General features: G+C 45.5%; 1 protein-coding gene across 4 annotated transcripts in view; it reads left to right on the top strand.

The window, feature by feature from the left end:
• INTS4 (integrator complex subunit 4) overlaps positions 1-20,504 on the top strand; it is a 60,272-nt gene that overhangs the window by 24,161 nt on the left and 15,607 nt on the right. For all 4 annotated transcript variants that reach the window (XM_084619992.1, XM_084619991.1, XM_084619990.1 and 1 more), the window contains 6 exons: positions 1,429-1,571; positions 7,625-7,740; positions 8,954-9,087; positions 9,884-10,041; positions 14,190-14,283; positions 18,566-18,646. In XM_084619992.1, the coding sequence (XP_084476118.1) occupies positions 1,429-1,571; positions 7,625-7,740; positions 8,954-9,087; positions 9,884-10,041; positions 14,190-14,283; positions 18,566-18,646 (726 nt within the window). The remainder of the gene's footprint in view (positions 1-1,428; positions 1,572-7,624; positions 7,741-8,953; positions 9,088-9,883; positions 10,042-14,189; positions 14,284-18,565; positions 18,647-20,504) is intronic.

The raw sequence follows: 20,504 nt of genomic DNA, 5'->3' as shown, positions 1-20,504 counted from the left end.
ACACTTGACTTTCCTCTTCTCAAGTCACGCGCCTATCCAGCCCTTTATAATCTTCTCCCACTTTTGTTTCCATGCCTTCTTCCTTGCAATCCCTATGCCTGACCTTGCATGCGATGCTTTCATTGTCTCTCTCTCAAGTCCCTCCTTAGAACACACTTTCTTTGTGAAGATTTGTCTACTCAGCAGTTTTTATTTAAAAAAAAACAAAAACAAAAAAACACTCAGCATTCTGCACAGCCCTGTGATACTTTCACCCTTTGATCACCCATTGCACTATCTTATTTGTTTAGTTAGACTGAGATTCTTAACAGCAGGGCTTCTGTTCTCATGGTGTTGGTGTTCTGCAAATCGTAAATTTAAAAAAAAAAAAAAATCTGCCACTGAAATGCAACTACCTCTGGAGCAGAACACAAAAGCTTTTTAACAGCACACAGTAACACTACATAAGTACTGGTAAAGAGGAAGAATAATGTATGCATTTGAAACTACAGAGTGTATTTTAGGCAGGTAGAATGTAATTTTTCAAATTGGAGTTCAGTTATGGCACCATAGTAAACACTTGTACAAATAGAGCTATAGGACCTCCATGTTACAGTATACGTGAAAGGTGACACTTCTGGCAGCAAGGTGCCTCTTGAAGTGTTTTTCTGCCTTAAATGGTGACTGCAAAAATGACGTTGTGGGGTTCCATATTTATTGTCTCACTGGATTCCAATATCAAGCTTTGTGCACTTCAAAAGTAAAAAGATACCCCCACTGCCTGCCAGCCTGGCAAACTCAACCTAGGAACTAAGTCATGCTGGGCTCTGTTCATCCCATACATCATCTCCAGTAATAGATTTTACAGGCCAGATTATGGCCTTCAGTGACACCTTTGCAAACCCATTTAAGGCTGCCTGGGGCATAACTTCTTCCACTGAATTGAATGGGAATTTTGCCTGATTAAGGGCCTGCAGGCTCTAGCTTCAAATGCTGAATAAAGGAACACTTCTTCCTAAATGGCTAAATGTAGTTTTCAACCATCATCTGCTTGGCCATGCAATAGTTACCCAGCACCTCTAAATATCTACCAGATCCTTTGTGCCTGAGGATACCAGTTGATATATTTATCACTCCTAGTGATTTTCATTTGAGAGAGTGAAGAGTGGAAAAGTTTTCATCCGTGAAAGGAAGCACATGTGTAAGTGAGACAGCTTGGCTGAGTTCAAAAGAGACAGAGCCTGCAGCAGTCGGGCTGGACTGATGTTCCTCTGGGTTTTGCTGTAACCTACTAGAAATAGACATTGGATTTAGGGAACCTATGGGAATAATTCTACAATCTTTAAAGTGTGTGTGTGTATGCATATATGTATGTATATATGCGTGTGTGTGTATATATATATATACACACACGCATGCATGCTAATAGTTAGAGCGCTTGGTTTTTAGGATTCCTCCCGAGACATTCGGGAAGCACTTCATGAACTACTGTGCTGCACCAATGTCTCGACTAAAGAAGGCATCCATCTTGCACTGGTGGAGCTGCTGAAAAACCTAACCAAATATCCTACTGACAGAGAGTCGATATGGAAGTAAGTATTGCTTTTCTACACGCTTCTTGCTTGTCCACTTTTTTTAGCTTTCATATTTATTCTAATGACCAAGTCTTAAAGCCAGTAAATGTTTTATTTAGCTGAGGGGTACAGTTGCTACTTACATGATTTCTTGTTATCCTGTAAATATTCTGAACAGAAGTGGTACTAAGCATTTTTCACACTGACACCTGAAACAGAGATTCTTCTTCGAGTGCTTGTTCATGTCCATTCCAATCAGGTGGGGGCACGCTGCATGCATAGTTGTTGGAAAGTTTTCCCATAGCAGTTCCCTTCGGGTCAGCTGTGGAGCCTCCTGGAGTGGTGCCTTCATGGCACTCAATATATGACCCTGCCGACCCGGCCCCTCCTCAGTTCCTTCTTACCGCCAGTGACGGCCGATGGAACTGCCGTCGCTTGCTTAACAAATGCTTCCCTTAGCGTTCTTTCATATAGTTAGCTTAGCCTAGTTTAGTTGTAGTTAGTCTTAGTTATTGTCTATACAATATAGACGTTTGGGAGCGGGGTTTTCCCAACCCCTCTCCCCCTTGGGCCCCAGGGCATGCCGTGAGCCCAAGGCTTTAAACCCTGTGGAAACTGTAGCAAGCCTATGCCAACGAGCGACCCCCACGACTCGCGTCTGAAGTGTCTGGGGGAGGCGCACCAGACAGACAGGTGCAAGATCTGCAGGGCTTTCCTCCCTAGAACTGAAAAGGAGCAAGATTTCTGGCTGAAGCAGTTGTTCATGGAATCCACTTTGTCCCCAGTCTGCTGCAGACTGTCAGGACCCTGCACCGACTGTGTCCGTACGGAATTCCCCGGCATTAGTACATGACACGGTGCTGAGGAAGGACTCTAGTCTAAGAGACCCTTGGCACTGACGTCTGGCACCGCAGGAGGCACAGACAACCCGGCACCCCTCGCATTCACCGATGCCGTACAACCAGCATAGACAAGCCGACAGGGGCCGCTCCCCAGTGCAGAAAACAGTGGGACCTGCAGGCGCGGTACCAGGGCATCCTGTGGGGGAGCCCTCAGCATTTAGGCAACAAGAGACGGCACCGTCGACTTCAGTTCCCACAGGGGTCCGTTGAGTGCGGCGCACAGCAACTCCCGGGATGGGCAGTGCCAAGTGGAGGAGTTGGAGTTACCATCCCCCACAGACACTTTTTGGAGCCACCAGACACTTGATAGGGATGACTGCTCCTCAGCCCTCGGTGATCAGAGATAAGCCCTTGGTGCCGTTGCAATTGATGCCATCTAGAGGCAAGATGGCCATGATGCCGCAGTCACTCTCTCCGGCCCAGTGCTGTTTGCCTCAGCACCACTCCAGATCACTATCCTCAAGGCACCGTTCTCCGGCACCAGACTCCCCAAAGGGTTCCCCGGCACCAAGGAGGGAGCAGCAGCAATCCCCGGCTCCAAGAGAGGACCAGCACCGTACCAGGACCAGTCCTCGGCACCAGATCTAAGGCACCGGTCCCCGATGCCAGATTCCCAGTTTCGGTCCCCGGCCCAGACGTCTCGGCACCTGTCCCCTGCATCATCAACACGGCGCAGTTCTCCAGCGCAGCACTATGCGGCGCCACCGTGGTCATCTCAGCTGAGATCCGTGTCTTCGGACTTGGATGGTGGCTCGCACTATTCCCGTCGCAGCAGGCATAGATCCAACAAGCAATGGAGGGAGGTGCCAATGGCATGGCAAGCCCAGTGGCGGCCTCCAGCACAATGGCCCTTTTGGAGCCCCTGGGCTTACCATCAGGCCCAGGGCTCCCTTTTCAGGGGCTCCCATTTGGTGGCCACAAGCACCGACCACCCCAGATAGCCAAGGACTGGCCTATGCCCCGTGGTTCTGAGGCTACCTTGGCGCAAGCCCCACAGCCAGCCCAGGTCACCTCCGAGGCATGACCCATTGCAAGGCCAGGCTACTGCCACCTTGGCTACGGTTGCCACAGAGGCCACAGATGCTGAACAGGAGGAGTTTAGGGAGCCAGAGGGTCAGGAGGACCCCGGACCACCTCTGGCCTCCTCATCTTCGTCCCTGGACGAGGCACTAATGGGAGCTTCAACCTCGGGCCCTCCCCCAATTGACCACATGGCCCACCAGGACTTTCTACAAAGGATTGCCCGTAACATGGGGTTGCAGGCAGAGGAGGTGGTCGAGTCCGAAGACCCCATGGTCAACAGCCTTGCTCCAGAGCGACCATTCAGGGTAGCTCTGCCATGAATAAAAACTATCCATAGCAATATTAAGACTCTGGCAGACTCCTGCCTCAATCCTGCCCACCGCCAGGGGGGTAGAGCGCAAGTACTTTGTTCCCTCCAAGGGGTATGAGTACCTGTTCTGTCACCTGTAATCATGTTCTCTCGTAGTATCAGCGGTGAATGAGAGAGAGAGACCGGGGCAGCAAGGGCCGGCCCCCTAAATCCAAGGTGTTGGAAAGGATGGACCTTTTTGACTGGAAAATCTATGCAACTGGGGGCCTGCAGCTGAGGATAGCTAACCAGCAAGCTATTCTCAGCAGGTACAACTTCAACTTGTGGGCCTCCATGTTGAAGTTTAAGGAGCTGATTCCACCAGGCTCCAGAGCCGAGTTCTTGGTGATCATTGATGAACGGAAGGCAGTGGCGTGAACCTCCCTCCAGGCTTCACTGGACTCGGCGGACTCAGCTGCCCGCACCCTTTCCTCAGGAGTAGCCATGAAGAGAAGCTCATGGCTACAGGGGTCTGGGTTGCCCCCGGAGCTGCAGCAAACCCTGTAGGACTTACCATTTGAAGGCACAGGGTTATCTTTGGAGCGAACAGACTCCAAGCTGCACAGTCTCAAAGACTCCCTGGCAACTATGAAGTCATTGGGTATGCACACCCCAGCAATATTTCAAGCCCCAACTGCAACTGCAGCGCCTATATCCTCCTCAGCTGAGGCAGGATTTTTATAGGTGTAGGGGCAGGAAGAGCAGGCACAAACCTTCCAGTCCCCCTTCTGGGCAGGGCCAAGGCCCAACCAACCTTCATCAGGCTCTAAAAAGGCCTTTTGAAGGTGCGCCCGAGGACGATGCACCTGTCGTTACACTGGATCCTTCCCCCTGTTTTATGAATCGTCTGTCCCACTTCTACCGTGCTTGGTCCGAAATAACATCGGACTGCTGGGTCCTTTGCATGGTGGTAGTGGATATTCTCTCCAATTCTGCTGCTCCTCCCTACCCTCCCACCTCCCTTTCCCGTCCCTCTTCAGGGGCCTTTCTCATGAGCAACTCCTTATCCAGGAGGTGCAGATGCTTCTCGCAGCAGGGGCAGTGGAGGAGGTTCCTAAGGGGCAAGGGATTCTATTTCCGTTATTTCCTAATCCCCAAAGCCAAGGGGGGTCTCAGACCCATCCTAGACTCAACAGATTCATGATGATGTTGAAGTTCTGCATGGTCTCCCTCAATACAATTATTCCTTCCCTGGATCCGGGAGACTGGTACGCTGCCCTCAACTTGAAAGACACGTACTTTCACATAGCTATTCGACCTGCACGCAGACGATTTCTATGGTTTGTTGTCAACCAAAAACATTATCAGTTCACGGTCCTCCCCTTTGGCCTGTCAACAGACCCCCGAGTGTTCACCAAGTGCATGTCGGTTGTAGCAGCCTTCCTCCGGTATATCCCTACCTTGACACCTGACTGCTACGGGGGCACTCCAGGTAGAGTCTCAAGTCTGATCATCCTAATCTGATCACTCAGGACCACAGCTGTCTTCACTACCCAGACTTCCTGTCCCTCCATCTCACGGCCTGGAAGGTTCATGGTTAAACCCCATGGAGCTTCTGTGCTCAGAACCAGTAAGAGTTTCCTCTTGGCAAGTAGGACTTCTATCCTATATCTATCTAGCTAAGTGGAAAAGATTCACTTGCTGGTGTGCCCAGCAGCGTACACCTCCACTACAGGTGTCTATACCTCTCATTCTAGAGCACCTTCTGTACCTGAAACAACAAGGACTGGCAGCGTCATCCATCAAAGTACACATCGCTGTTATCTCAGCCTTCCACCCGGGAGCATCTGGCAGATCCGTATTTGCTAACCCCGTGGTAGGCAGTTTCCTTAAGGGTTTGGAATGCCTACATCCTCAGACCAGACAGCCTGTCCCAGCGTGGGACTTCAATCTGGTCCTCTCCAAATTAATGGGGCCCCCTTTTAAGCCAATAGTGACTTGCTCCCTTCTCTATCTACCATCCTGGTGGCCATCACATCAGCTAGGAGGGTGTCAGAGCTAAAGGCCCTTACCTCCAGTCCACCCTACACAATCTTCCACAAGGAAAGGTGCAACTCAGGCCTCACCCAGCCTTTCTTCCCAAGGTAGTGTCACTCTTTCATACTAGCCAAGACCTTTTTCTACCTGTCTTCTATCCTAAGCCTCATGCCAGTAACCATGAGCAGAGGCTGTACTTTCTGGATGCTTGGCGGGCACTAGCCTTCTACATCAAACACACTAAGCTGTTCAGGAAGTCAAACCAGCTGTTGGTAGCAGTAGCAGACTGGATGAAAGGACTCCCAGTCTCATCTCAAAGAATATCTTCCTGGATCAAGTCCTGCATCCGCACATGCTATGAGCTGGCCAAGGTCCCAGCCCTGGCACTCACGGCACATTCCACGAGGGCACAGGCCTCAGCAGCAGCATTCCTGGCTTAAGTCCTGATACAAGAAATTTGCAGGGCAGCAACGTGGTCTTCGGTGCATACATTCACCTCTCATTATGCTGTTACCCAGACGCCAGTAATGATGCAGCATTTGGCAGAGCAGTGCTTCAATCAGCGTTTCCTTAACTCTGACCCCATCTCTGGGGTGGAGCTTGGGAGTCACCTGATTGGAATTGACATAAGCAAGCACTCGAAGAAGAAAAAACGGTTACTCAGCTTCTCGTAACTGTTCTTCGAGTTGTGTTGTTCGTGTCCATTCCAGTATCCATCCTCCTACCCCGCTGTCGGAGTAGCCGGCAAGAAGAAAATGAGGGGCCGGGTCAGCAGGGTCATATATTGAGCGCCATGAAGGAGCCACTGCAGGGGGCTTCACAGCCGACCCAACGGGAGCTGCTAAGGGAAAACTTTCTGATGACTATACATGTGGCGTGCACACACCTGATGGGAATGGACGTGAACACCACATCTCAAAGAACAACAATTACAAGAAGGTGAGTAGCCGTTTTTTCTATCTGCATATGTGCTTGTCTGCTTGCATAAAGGAGAACCTCACTAAGGACCATCCTAGTGACCAAATTATAAACAGCCACTTTAAAGTATTCACGTGGTTTCCAGTACAGTTTAGTTCAACCTAAAAACTAACTTCTACTAAACCATATGTTTCTGGTTAGTTAAAAGATTCCACTAAATATTGGCTTTGTTACCTTGGTTTTTGGATCCTGTTATACCAGTTGATAGCTATATTGTTTATGGGCACACTTTGCTTTTGGGCGTGGGGAGGGTTCTACTTGAGTTCCATAGCAAACATTGATTTTCATGTACAATACACAAGAGAGTTGCTTTGCACTTTTTAAAATGGAAGCAACAAGCAAGTTAATACTATAGAAAATGTGGATTCAAATTTAACTATTTTTATCCTTAGAAGCATTTATTTTAAATGGCTTTTTCTAAAAGCCTCTTATAGTATATTCTGAATATTTAACGAAAAAAAGGAAAGGATTGGTAAAGGTGGCATGGTTATTAATTTTTGTAACATAGCACCCCAAAGTGTTTGGTATTTTGCAGACATGTAGCAAGACACGTTCCTACTCCCAAAGTGATTACAATTTAAGCAGACCATGTTAATTGTTGCTCCCTCTTTTCTAGTTATGTTTTTCAAGTTATATTTTGTTTCATGAACACTTGGGGTCCAACAAAACTACGACTGTTAGTTCTTCAGACTGTGTCTTTGGATGTGTATGCGCAGTGCCTAACTCTCTGGGGCCCTGATTCTGATTGGGGCCTCTCAGGGCTATTGAAATAGTATTAATAACACCATTGTTTTGTTAAATCTTCCTTGATTCAGAGATGTTCTTAACCTGTGCATTTTCAGGTGCTTAAAGTTCCTGGGATGCAGGCATCCTACTCTGGTGCTTCCACTGGTCCCAGAGCTGCTGAGTACACATCCGTTTTTTGACACCCCAGAACCTGACATGGATGACCCAGCCTGTATCCTTTTTTTTTTGCTATCTGACAAAAAGTCCTTGCTGACTTGGTAGAATAATTATACATAGTTTTCTAATAATCAGATTCATTATACTGCTTTAGATTAAAGTAAACTCTTACAGCTATTTCAGTATGCAGTGTTGGTGTAGCCATGCTGGTCTCAGTGTATTAGAGAGACAAGATGGATGATAGTAATATCTTTTATAGGACCAACTTTCTGAGGTGAGTAAACTGGGTACATTGTAATTTGTTGTGTATGGGTCTGTCAGATAAGTCCTTTAAAGACCAAAGTCTGCATGAACCTTAAAGATCCATCAGCCCTTTCAGTAAGTGGAGGGTTTGCCATGGAGCATTTAACTAAAACTTCCCCTTCTTCCACTGTTCTGCAGTTCCGGTTGACTGGTGTCTTTCACTCCAGAGGTGACTAAATTATAGTGGAACTATAAGTTTATAGTTTGTGGGGCACTTCGGTTTCTCTCATAAATCTTGAATAAGTTAATGTTTGCACTGGGACAGCTAAAGCACTGTATGTGCTAAGTGTTGTTGTCGTCATCATCATCCTTGGCAACGGAAGATGCAATAGAAATATAAAATTCTATTTTTCTTCTGTTCATTCTCCTCACTGCTCATCTCTGTAATCACACACACACACACACAATTTTGTTTGAAATGCCTGACAACAGTTCAACTGGAACTTCTCTCTCCCCCTCTACTTCTGCAAAGTATAGTTTCTGTCTCGTGCGCCATCCACCAGAGCTTCCTGTGCAAATATAACCCTTTTAGGAATTGAAGAGAATCTGAATTGAATGCAAGGAGGGGTTTATATCTAACCAGATGGCTAATGCAATTAATTGAATACATTTGTCCTTTTGAGTAAAGGCTTGGAGAAAGTTGGGTAAAGAGGACTCCATTTGAGTTAAATTGTTTCTTACTGCAGTCCAAAATAGGTTAATTTACCAAATCATCTTCACATTACTTCCTAACTATAACTGGTTGATGCTGGTACTCTCCTTGCACCAGCCTGTCAGTGGAGCATACTGTAACATAGTACCTAGTATCTAGGCAGAGAGCTGTTTTGATTTTTTGCTCAGCATTTTTCTCCTGTTGTACAGAACTTTATAAATCTTCAGAAAAGGAAGTGTTCAATGTTTCTTTAACTTGCTACCATGAGGAAACTGAAAATGACCATTTTTTCCGTAACATCCCACTTCAATAGATATTGCTGTTCTGGTTCTCATTTTTAATGCTGCTAAAACTTGCCCAACAATGCCAGCATTGTTCTCGGATCATACTTTCAGACACTATGCCTATCTTCGTGACAGTCTCTCTCATCTTGTCCCTCCATTGAGAGTAAGTTGTTTTTGGGGTAACCAGTCATTCTCTCAGTTGCTGTAAATATTTAGTGAGAACATTGTTCACTTGCCACTGGTATAACTTTTTGTTTTCAGAAGACTGGCTTTCCGTCAGTGGGGTGAATGCTGCTGTATCTGTGAAGTGTGTGTGTGTACACGAAATATTAACTCATTACAGTATGGATTTTGTAATATTTTGGGGTGTCTGAGAGAATAATCAACTTATTTTTCCATATAAAAGAGAAGAGTATAATCTACTGGATAGAAAAGGTGACTAGGAGGCAGGACTCCTGAGTTCTTTTCACAGCTCTGCAGCAACTGGGTGAAATTCACCCCTTTGCAGAGGACCTGCAACAAGGCCCATGCTTGACTTCTGTTCCACTTACGCCCTGTACTTACGGGTAGGATTGCCCCTTCATGCTGTATGCCCCAGTGTGCCCCCTCTACATGGGGAAGAATTTCACTGTGTGCGAACTTGGCAAAGACACTTCAACAAGCACTGTGCATCAGTATCCCTGTTTTATAGATGGAGAATGCCACCCTCTCAGGGGTTGAAGTTTAATTGTAGAGTACATTGAGATCCTTGGATGGGGAGGGGTCTCTAGAACTGCAAATTGTTGTATATTGAAGATGTGAAACTGAAGGCGTTGATGCAAATTCTGAACTAGAAAAGTATGTTGTAGTCCCCACTTTGTAGATTCTTGTTTAAATGGTGACACACAAAATTGTGACCATGTGAATTTTGTCATCTGGATTTAGCTTTTTTGTTTTTTGTTGTTTTCCCTTTTGCTCAGTTGCCAGGTAGAAAACTAGTATCCTCCCCTGTTTCCCCCAGTGTTACCCCTCATGAAGATCCTTCCCAGCAGTTCCTGCAGCAGAGTCTTGAGAGAGTTTACAACCTTCAGCACCTAGACCCACAGAGCACACAGGAGCTGCTTGAATTCACCATTCGGTAAGGCTGTGTACTTTTAAGCATTTTGAGATCTAGTGATGAAAATAAGAGCTAAGTATTATTATTACTAATCATTGTCAGGAAAATTGTTATAATTCCCAGCTCTCTGAAATGCCTACTGTGGTTCTAGATGTTGTTTAATTTCCCAGTTTGGGCTCTTAGACTGAACCTTCTGAAGAGAATGTTGTGAACAAGATTAGGCCTATATGAAGTGAAATGTGTGGTCCCAGACCTATTTCTGCTCAGATGCGGTTGGCTCCTTTGACAGTCTCAACAGGGGCCATAGCTTTAACAGGCATGTAGAGTGAACTACCATCTTGTATTTAGAGAGGAGGTCCTTCCAGGACAGGATAACGTTGGGGAAACTTGCACTTCACAGAACAGGAGCAGCACAGACAGGCAGGGCTGGATTAATGCAGGGGCTTTAGGGGCTGCAGCCCAGGGTCTTGGGCTAAGGGAGGTGCCGGATGTAGCCCACTGCTTCTTTTCCTTTGTCCCGCAGCAAGTCTCTGTGCTGTGAGCCGGACACCAGTCCCCGAACCTCAGCGCGCCCCCCTCACCACCCTGGGCTGGAGCCGCAAGCACCATCTCACTGATGTGCCCCTGCGGCCCCTAGGCAAGGGGCATTCAGGGAATCTCTGCCCACTGCCCTCAATACCAGCTCCGCAACTCCCTTTGGCTAGCCAATGGGAGCTGCGGGGGGCAGCGCCTGCAGGCGTGGGCACTGTGCAGAGCAGCCTGGCCCCTCTGCCTAGGGGCCGGACATGCCAGCAACCTCAGGGAGCAGAGCAGTGCGGAGCCAGGGCAAGCAGGAATCCTGCCTTAGCCCTGCTGCATCGCCGACCAGGAGCTGCCTGAGGTAAGCGCCTCCTGGCCGGAGCATGCACCCTGCACCCCTAACCCAGCCCGGAGCCACCTTCTGACCACAACCCCCTGTCCCAGCCCTGAGCCCCCATCCTGCACCCAAACTCCCACCCAGATCCCGCACCCCAAACCTCCTGCTGCGCCCCAACCTCCAGTCTCATCCCTGGCCCCAATCCCGAGCTCACCCCCCCAGCTGGAGCAGCACCCCTCTCGCATCCCAGCCCTGAGCCCACTCCCCCACTCTAAATCCCCAGGGGTCTCACAAAATCTAATAGCCCTGGGCCCACAGGAGTGTTAATCCAGCCTTGCAGGCAGGGGATAAATAGGACTTCAGTCTCTAGGGCTGTCAATAATATCCATGGGTTCTCTGCTCAGTGGCCCACTCTGGGTCACTCATTTCAACCCTGTGACCTGCATACCTGTCCCTTTTTATTCAATTTTTGTCCCCTCTACTCCATTGATTTCTGAGTTCTGTGGCCCCTCACTCACTGGAGGGTACAGATTTCCGCTGCTTGGTGGGTTCTGCCCACCAGTCCTAATCATCAAATAGTTTGGTCATTTTCACCAATACTAAATTCACAGGAGAGATTTCTCCCCAAATAGGCAACATTATTATGCACCACGGTCTGCCTTGGTATAGATAAGGATTCAGTATGGCTTTTAAATGAAGGTTTTGTGCTGCCTTTTCCATTTCCAATTCATCTACTGATTGATTGATTGGTTTTGCATGAACAAAAGACTCAGAATTTTTTTCCATGTGCCTTGTCTCTTGGACAGGAAAAGGATCCTTAGTTGAAAGGCAGGAAAGTACTGGACAATGCAATGAAAAAGATCTCAAAGGTGGATGCAGCATTCCATATAGGTTTATTTTCTCTCCCAACTTATCTTTGCTGTGCAGCCATAAATCACCTTTACAGCTACACATTGTAAGGAATAAACAAAGTGGTATTCATTATTGAAAACGTGAGTGTGAAAGGTGGATGATGCGTTTCTGGTCCCCAGCTGTTCAGAAGCTACTGCACACAGAATAAAAATTATCTAGGGAATGTTTTAGGAATTAAATGTTGTAGCTGTATGTAGGTGATTTCTTAGCAGAACATCTGAAATCTCTGAAGCACAAAACAGCTATAGAAATCTCATAGGAGCTGTGAATGCTTCCCTAAGCTGGTGACGAGATGCACTTCTGGTGTGTATGTGGCAGAGGGCCACATGTGCAGCTTGTACAAAGAGACAACTTAATCAGGAGACAGTATTGGGAATTATCTCCATATCTGCCTTTCTGCTGCGACTACAGGCAGTACCGCAATCCTAGGACTGTACTAAACTCCTTGCCCTTTGGCTTTTTTCGGAGGGAGGGAGGGACTTCTGTGCTTTTTAAAAATATATGGATACGACTTTGTTCTGTTCATGGGTTTTTTTGGGGTGGGCAAGAGGCTGCTACCTTGACTGTTGGGTGGGGTGGGGGTGGAAAGAGTTCATGGCAGTGGGCTTCCTCCCTTCTTGTAACTGCATTTAGCTGGGAAAGTAATTTTCCTTTCAAGCCAGTGAGGTGGTGTTCCCTAATGCTTAGAGCACATGACTGAGAGTGGAGGTATCACAGGTTTTTTAGCCAGTCACTTAACATCTCTGATATGTTCCTCAGTTTCCTTATGTGTACAGTGGGGCTTATGCTTACCTTGCAAGGGTGTGGAGGCTTAAGAATGTTTATACAGAAATAAGTACAGAATTGTCAACCACAGAAGCTTTGAAGATGGTGTTCTAGTTATTTGGCTGACTATTCGCCAGGGAAGAGCTCCCTTCCCTCCCATTAGGATGTTGGGGACAAATTGAGTGTGACATGGTGACGGGACAATAGGGAGTCTGCAGTTCTTCTCCTATAACCCCTCTCTTACCAAGGAGAAGGGGGGACTTGACTGGCTTTATTGCAGTTGCATCTAAGGAAGAAGCTGCCCCTCTGATTCGGAAGTAGCTTCTCTGGGTACAGAGATTGGGATTCTCTCAGACCCTTTGTAGGCTGATGACTGCTGAGGCAAATTTCAGGTTCAGTAGAGCTTTAATCTGGGAACTACTTCAGAAATACAGGAGCAGCCTGGCTAAAATACGAGAGATGAAGCTTTCTTAGTCAAATAAGTTATTTCTTATTTCTATAGCATACCTACAGCAGGGGGATGCAAGAAAACAACACAGTGATTTTTTAAAAAACTGGAAAGACTAAATCACAAAGCAAAATGCAGAGTGAAAAATGAGAAGGTGGACTCTGCATTTTGTATCTCTGATTTCTACAGAGCTGAAGATAAGGTTTCTTTTTTAGTAGAAATCCAGATTTTGTTTAAAATTCCACACAAACTGGAGTAATAAAACTCTGCATATTCAGTTAGGGTTTGTTTACACAAACATTTAATTCACAGCAAGCTGGGGTGTGAATCTGCCACACACTAAGTGTCCCTGAGGATCCTGCTGACGCGCTCTGAAAGTTCATTCATGTGCTTTGATCTATCCCACTTTGAAACAGGAGTAGATTAATGTGCAGTAATGAACTGTTATGCACATTAGCAGTGTCCACACTGACATTTAATGCATGGCAGGCTTGTATGGGGTAAATTTACACCCCAGCTTATCTAAACAAAATGTGTTTGTAGATGTGCCTTTAGTTTGCCCTGTCAGCATAATCTAGGCAGTGGATGTGGCTGATTGTTCTACTGGTGTTTGAGCGATTACCTGTTGTGCGTTGCATTAAGTAACCGGCTCTCGTAAACTATACATCAGACTTACAAAATAAGTTGTATTTCAGAAATGCAGCTATGTTCCAAATATAATTGGCTACATGAATCCAATATGTTCCAAGGTATCTCTTCTAGCTAGCATCAGAAGAGAGATTTCCCAGCAGTTTAATACAAGTTGGTTGTTTGCTGCTCTACGAATATCTGGAGTGTTGGCATTAAATCTGGAGCCACCATGCTGTATGGTTCCCATAGGGATGCAGAGTAATGCAGGATGACAGACTAACTGCTGCTCATGTCAGCCTACAAGAAGGGGAGAGAAGCTAACAGGTCCCCAGGTGCAGGCTGCTCTGACATGCATGTTTTGCTGCTGTTAATGGGGGTGGTTATAGGGGTGGACAGAGGTAAAATACAGAAATAGGTATCTTTGGCCTTGCCACTGCTGCAGGATTTGGAATGTGTTAAAATTGACATATGTCAATTGACAGACTGTCTCTTTTTTACAGTGCTTTATGGTGGTGTTTTAGTGTATCTGAATTTTGCATTTTCTCGTATTTGCTCCAGTGATCTTCAGAGGCTTGGAGAACTTCAGTCAGAACTGGCAGGGGTGGCAGACTTCTCCGCAACTTACCTTCGGTGTCAGCTGCTCCTCATCAAGGTTAAGCTTCATCTGTGTTCCTAGGGCCTAGAATTATGTTGTAATTGGCTGTGTGTGTTTGCCAGCACAGTGCTGGGCAGATCTTGCACTTTCCATATTTCATGTGTGCTAGTGAGTCTAACCACTTACAAAGTCTGCTTTAGGAAAAGTGATTTATGGTGAAATCGTGGATCCAATGGTGCTCTGAGCATAAGACGGGGAGTAAAGGGCTCTTGAGTTTTGTACCCTGATCCTATAATGGTTGCCAGTGTAACTCATTTAATGAGATGAGTGTAGTATGGTTCTTGCCCCAGAATCAGACACAACAGAATCAAAATTGACAAGGTCAATATCTTTTAGGGAACCCTGGGGTGTATGGCCAGGGCATTCACACACAGAATCAAAACGCAACCTTAACCATCTTTATTAATACAGTTAATAGAGAAAAGGAAGCCCCAAACCAATAGCATTAATAGAGTATTAAAGAGATCTTAAATGTTATCTCTTGCATAGCATATATTCACAGGCTTATATTCGCATACCACCAGATCTCCAAGAAAGTGGTAAGAGACAAAGGACCAGCCCTGTTTCTGGCATGCCAAATGGGTTTGATGGACCTGATCCCTAATGCTTGAAGATAGGTGATAGATAATAGCTCTAAAATATTGAAGGGTGAAGGGCTAGCTTCCTCTTCATGTGGGTTCTTGCTTATATAGAGCCAGGGAAGCACCATGAATAGTCATACAAGTACCTAGCCTCCTCTGTCCATATCCAACTTCCTCGCCCTCATAATAGTGGGATTCCTTTACCTGGTAGGCTAGCATATTAATCCCTATTTGCTCATTACTATATCGCTAAAGCAAGTTTGTGGTTAAACATCTATCAACGATCCTATCCTAAAATATCCAAGCTTAGTATCAGTTCAGTATTCCTGCGATTGCCATGTCTCATTTTATGCCAACTTTTCTCTTAAGCAAGCTATTCCTAGTTCCCCAAACTCTAGGGTGACTGTTGGGCCACTTGATCTATGCAAAAGGTCATAGGCCTATGCTTCATTTATGCTAATTTGCTTAAGCCAATGTTTTACAAGATGCAGGCCTGTAGGTTCCTTGTGTTACTGCTAGATAAAATCAATGCTAAGCTGGCCCTAAGGGCTAAGGTTTTTAGCCCAGCTCTGACACTACTTCCCCTCTGTGCCTTTGGGCAAATCAATTAGACTTTGTTTATACTGTGATTTTAGCCACCAGTGTGGCTCCACTGGTATAAACCATGCACCAGAGGAAACTTTGTGTACACAAGGGGTTTGCACAGTGCAGCTACGCTGGCTTGAAATCCCAGTGGAGACAAGATCATGGACCCTTTGCGGACGATGGTCGTTGGTAATGGTTCTAGCAAAACTGGTGCTGAAAGTGGTTTGCCTGCTGATGGAACAAAGCTGTTTTCAGTACTATACAGAAAAGATTCCTAAGACTTGGAGCAGTCTTAGATGTGCTCTCTGTTATCATATTGAAAACAGTTCCATACATTTTACAATAGCAAGTAAACTCTTTTCACCCACTAGGACAACTGTTGTCAACAGAAGGTCAGTTTCTTAGCATAGACTGGAACTTAAATTCTCTGCCTCATTTCTTCATCTATAAAACAGAAATAATACAATAACTCCTCACTTAACGTTGTCTCGGTTAATGTTGTTTCGTTGTTATGTTGCTGATCAATTAGGGAACATGCTCTTTTAAAGTTGCGCAGTGCTCCCTTATAATGTTTTGCAGCCGACTGCTTTGTCCACTGCTTGCAGGAAGAGCATCCCGTTGGAGCGAGCTGGTGGGGGCTTGGAACCAGGGTGGACTGGCAGCCCCGCATCAGCTCCCTGTTTCCTGTGCGGCAGCCGCCTAGCAGGCTATACATTGCTGGGCAGTTCCGGTGTCCCTCCCCGCACTGCTGTGTGCTGCTCCTGCCCTCTGCCTTGGAACTGCTCCCTGGAGCCTCCTGCTTGCTGTGCAGAGGGGTGGGGAAAGAGGGATGCTAATGTCAGGGTATCCCCCTCTCCCCACACCTGCCCCCCGTCTCCACAGAGGAGTGGGGACACAACAGGACTCAAGACGGAGGGAGCTTCCTAGCAGCAGCTGCTGTCTGAACTTGCTTATCTACTTAAAAAGGCAGTGTACTTAGATGGGGTGAGTGTACTTAAAGGGGCAATGTGGATCCATCTCTGTCACACACTGTGTGTGTGTGTGTCTCTCTCTCTCTCTCGCACAGTGTGCGTGTGTCTGTCTCTCCATGCCTGCTGCCTTGTAGAGTGTGAGGCTACATTAACAACAATGGGTTAACCCTTGAGGGCTCAGCTGAGGGCTAGTGCATCATTTAGCAGTAAGGCGTTCCCTGGGAAATATCCCACCCTCTGACTCCACCACCTCAACCAAGCTTCACAACCATCGTTGCTGTGTACAGTATTAAACTGTTTGTTTAAAACTTATACTCTGTGTGTGTGTGTATATATACATATATGTATGTATGTGTATATAGAGTCTTTATCTGGTGATAAAATTTTCCCTGGAACCTAACCCCCACTATTTACATTAATTCTTATGGGGAAATTGGATTTGCTGAACACTGTTCTGCTTAAAGTAGCATTTTTCAAGAACATAACGACAATGTTAAGCGAGGAGTTACTGTACTTACCTAACTTCCAGGGATGTTGTGAAGATTAATTTAGTGTTTGTACAGGCTTTGAAGATCTACTGTATAAGTGCAAAGCATGAATGATTTTTGAATGATTCCCTTCCAGAAAAATAACTAAATTGCCTACTAAAATAGAGGATGGTTATAAAAATGTCATTCTTTGCTCTGTGTGAATTTTCCACTTGGCTTCTCTCAATGTTAGGCCAGGCAAATCTTCAAGTAAATTTGCAACCCAAAGACGGTATTACATATAAGCAGATACAGCTCAATGCACTAGTCAGTAGCTGGGACAGCAGCTTTTTGCAGAAGCAGTATGTGCTGCCCATGCAGAGTATCGGGGCTTGAGAGTTACCTTGACAGTTCCTCTCCTTCAGAGGGTTGATTGGCATGAACCTGTTTAAATTGGAGAAGGGGATATGCTACCTTGTCCTCCTCGCAAAAATAAGTTCTTTTTGTAGGAGGTGGATGGACTCTACTTGAAGGTTGTCTCAGGTGAGGGAAATGCTCATGCCGAGGTGAGAAGATCCATCGCAAAGCAACATGGAAAAGGCAGTGATCTTTCTAAACTACTCATGATTTCATAATACCTGGAAAGACCATACAATTTAAAATCCTAAACAGATTGGAAAGTGACCCTTCCAGTGCCACGTCAGCTCCTTTCATTAGGAAATTAACACTCGACTAAAGTATTTCCTGTGACAGAATAGAAGCACTTAGGAACAAATCCTGTCCCTTCTCAGCCTCTCTGGGATCAAGGGGTCTCAAACATAGAACTAAAGCTGTTCCCTCATGCATGGGGCTGGTGGGCCAGGATTTTAAGAGCCGGTCCAGATAGTGGATACACTGCATGTTCTGAACTTTGGCTCCTGGAGTGTTGCTGTGCAGTCATATGGAAGGGAAGATGGGTTGGGAGAGGTGGACAGTGTAGGGGGTGGAGCATGGCAGTGGATCTCCCTTGTTGATTCTGTCACAAATCATCAGAAAACAGTAGATACTTTGGTTCCAGTGTCAGTAGCTGTGATTATCCAGTAGTCTTAGTAACTCACCAAATCTTCTCCATTGTTTTTTGGTGGGGATGGAACTGCCTACAGAGGTGTCCTAGAATATTACTGGCCTTCTGAGAACAGGCTGTTATGGTTGCCTGAAACCTGATGGTTCCTGATCTCGGTCTGAGAAAGTGGTAATCATCCAGGATAGGAGAGTGTTTCTAGTTTTCTCAATATCCATATCCTGTATCTTTTAAAGAATACTTTATACTAAAGATATTCTGGCAAATAGTTAATAAATTCATACTTGAAGTATAGCTTTCTACATGTGAAACCTATGGTGGGGATAAGGCATATGTGTTTACTTTATTTTATTTTATGGAGTTTTCAGATTCCTCCATTTTCTATTTTGCTCATATTTTTAAAAGCACCCCTGCATCAGGCTGACACGTTCACCAGGAATGAAGAAACTGTGAATGCTGTCTTTTGAGCAGCAAGGAGGGGTTGTCTGGGAGACATAAAGCACTCCCTCTTCCTGTGTTGTTCCCAAGCCCTGTTAGCACAGGAATATAACTTCATTTTCACTCTCAAATTATCGTGTTGGACATGTAGCAGTATTCCATGGGTTTCTTTTGTAGGCCCTTCAGGAAAAACTCTGGAATGTGGCAGCTCCTCTCTACCTGAAACAGAATGCTTTGGCATCAGCTGCTGCAAAACAGGTGAGATTGTAGGATCCATGTCTTCATGAGGGCAAGTCCTCTGGGCAAGGACCTTCCCTCATGTGTTTAGATGTGCCATATGTCTCTGACTATTTAAGTAAAATAGACTATTTTAGTAATCTTGGATTCCAAAAGCAATGTGAATTGTGTGTGAGGTGTGGGATGAATGCTAGGCTGACTTGTATGTAACTCCACATGTACCGAAGATACTCAGGATTGCTTGGATGCTGTTTGTTTGTTTTTTTAAAAGAGAAAACTACACACACAGCAGATAATTGGGTGATATCTAAATTATGAGTCAACCATCTGATTGAAGATATTATAATTATGTAGCACTCCACATTCAACATATTTAAATGCCTGTGGGAAACTAAAAGCTCTCTGCATGTCGTCTTCAAATGAAGATCTACGTAGGCTGATTTTGTTGCAACTGAGTCTGAGACTAACTGGTCTGACAGTCGCTTACAAGATCAGCTGTGCTGAAGTCACCCTAGAATCACAGAAATGTAGGGCTAGAAGGGACCTTGAGAGGTCCTCAGAGCCCGCCCCCCCTTGCCTTAGGCATGACCAGATAAACCTAGACCATCCCTGACAGGTGTTTTGTCTAACCTTTTCTTAAAAAGCTCCAAGGACAGGGATTCCACAACCTCTCTTGGAAGCCTATTCCAGTGCTTACTTTCCTTACAGTTAGAAAGATTTTCCTAATACTTAGCTTAAATTTCCCTTGCTGCAAATTAGGCCGATTACTGCTTTTCCTAGCTTCCGTGGACATGGAGAACAATTGATCGCTGTCCTTTTTGTCACAGCCCTTAACATATTTGAAGACCGTTATCAGGTCCTCCCTCAGTCTTTTTACAAGACTAAACATGACCAGTTTTTTTAACCATTCCTCTTTGGTCAGGTTTTTCTAAACCTTTTATCATTTTTGTTGCTCTCCTCTGGACTTTCTCCAGTTTGTCCACATCTTTCCTGAAGCGTGGCGCCCAGAACTGGACGCAGCACTCCAGCTGAGGCCTCACCAGTGCCAAATAGAGCAACGCAATTACCTGCTGTCTTCTTATTTCCTCGGATCTAGTACCATCTTGGCTGACGGTACTTCCAAGATATGTAAAATTGCCCACCTTCTCCAGTTTCTCTTCTTCAATTTTGATTTCTCTCCCTTTAGTCCCCATGAACATGACTTAACATTTCTTTGCAGTCTATCTCAAACCTATCTTCTCCATTACTTCTTTTACTTGGTTTGTGCATTTTTGTAGTCCGTTGGCATCTTCACTGATAAGAGCGATGTTGTCAGCAAAGTCGAGCTCAAATAGCCTTGAATATGTATAGGCCATATGTAACACTGTTTTAAACCCGCTGCCTATTAATTTCATTTGGTGGCCCCTAGTTCTTCTGTTATGAGAAGGAGTAAATAACACTTCTTTATTTACTTTATCCACACCAGTCATGATTTTATAGTCCTCTATCATATCCCCCCTTAGTCGTCTATTTTCCAAGCTGAAAAGTCCCAGTTTTACTAATCTCTCCTCATACGGCAGTCATTGCATACCCCAATAATTTTTGTTGCCCTTTTCTGAACCTTTTCCAAGTCCAATATATTTTTTTAAGATGGGGTGACCACCTCTGCACTCCGTATTCAAGATGTGGACATACCATGGATTTATATAGAGGCAAGATGATATTTTCTGTCTTTATTATCTATCCCTTTCTTAATGATTCCCAACATTCTGTTCACTTTTTTGACTGCCACTGCACATTGAGTGAATGTTTTCAGAGAACTAATGATAATGACTCCAAGATCTTTCTTCAATGGTAACGGCTGATCCAGACCGCATCATTTTATATGTATAGTTGGGAT

Source organism: Lepidochelys olivacea (genome assembly GCF_965140295.1).
Source record: "Lepidochelys olivacea isolate rLepOli2 genome assembly, chromosome: 1".
NCBI classification, from domain to species: Eukaryota; Metazoa; Chordata; order Testudines; family Cheloniidae; genus Lepidochelys; species Lepidochelys olivacea.
The sequence above is the reverse complement of the archived record's forward strand: the minus strand, read 5'-3'. Positions and strand labels throughout refer to the sequence as shown.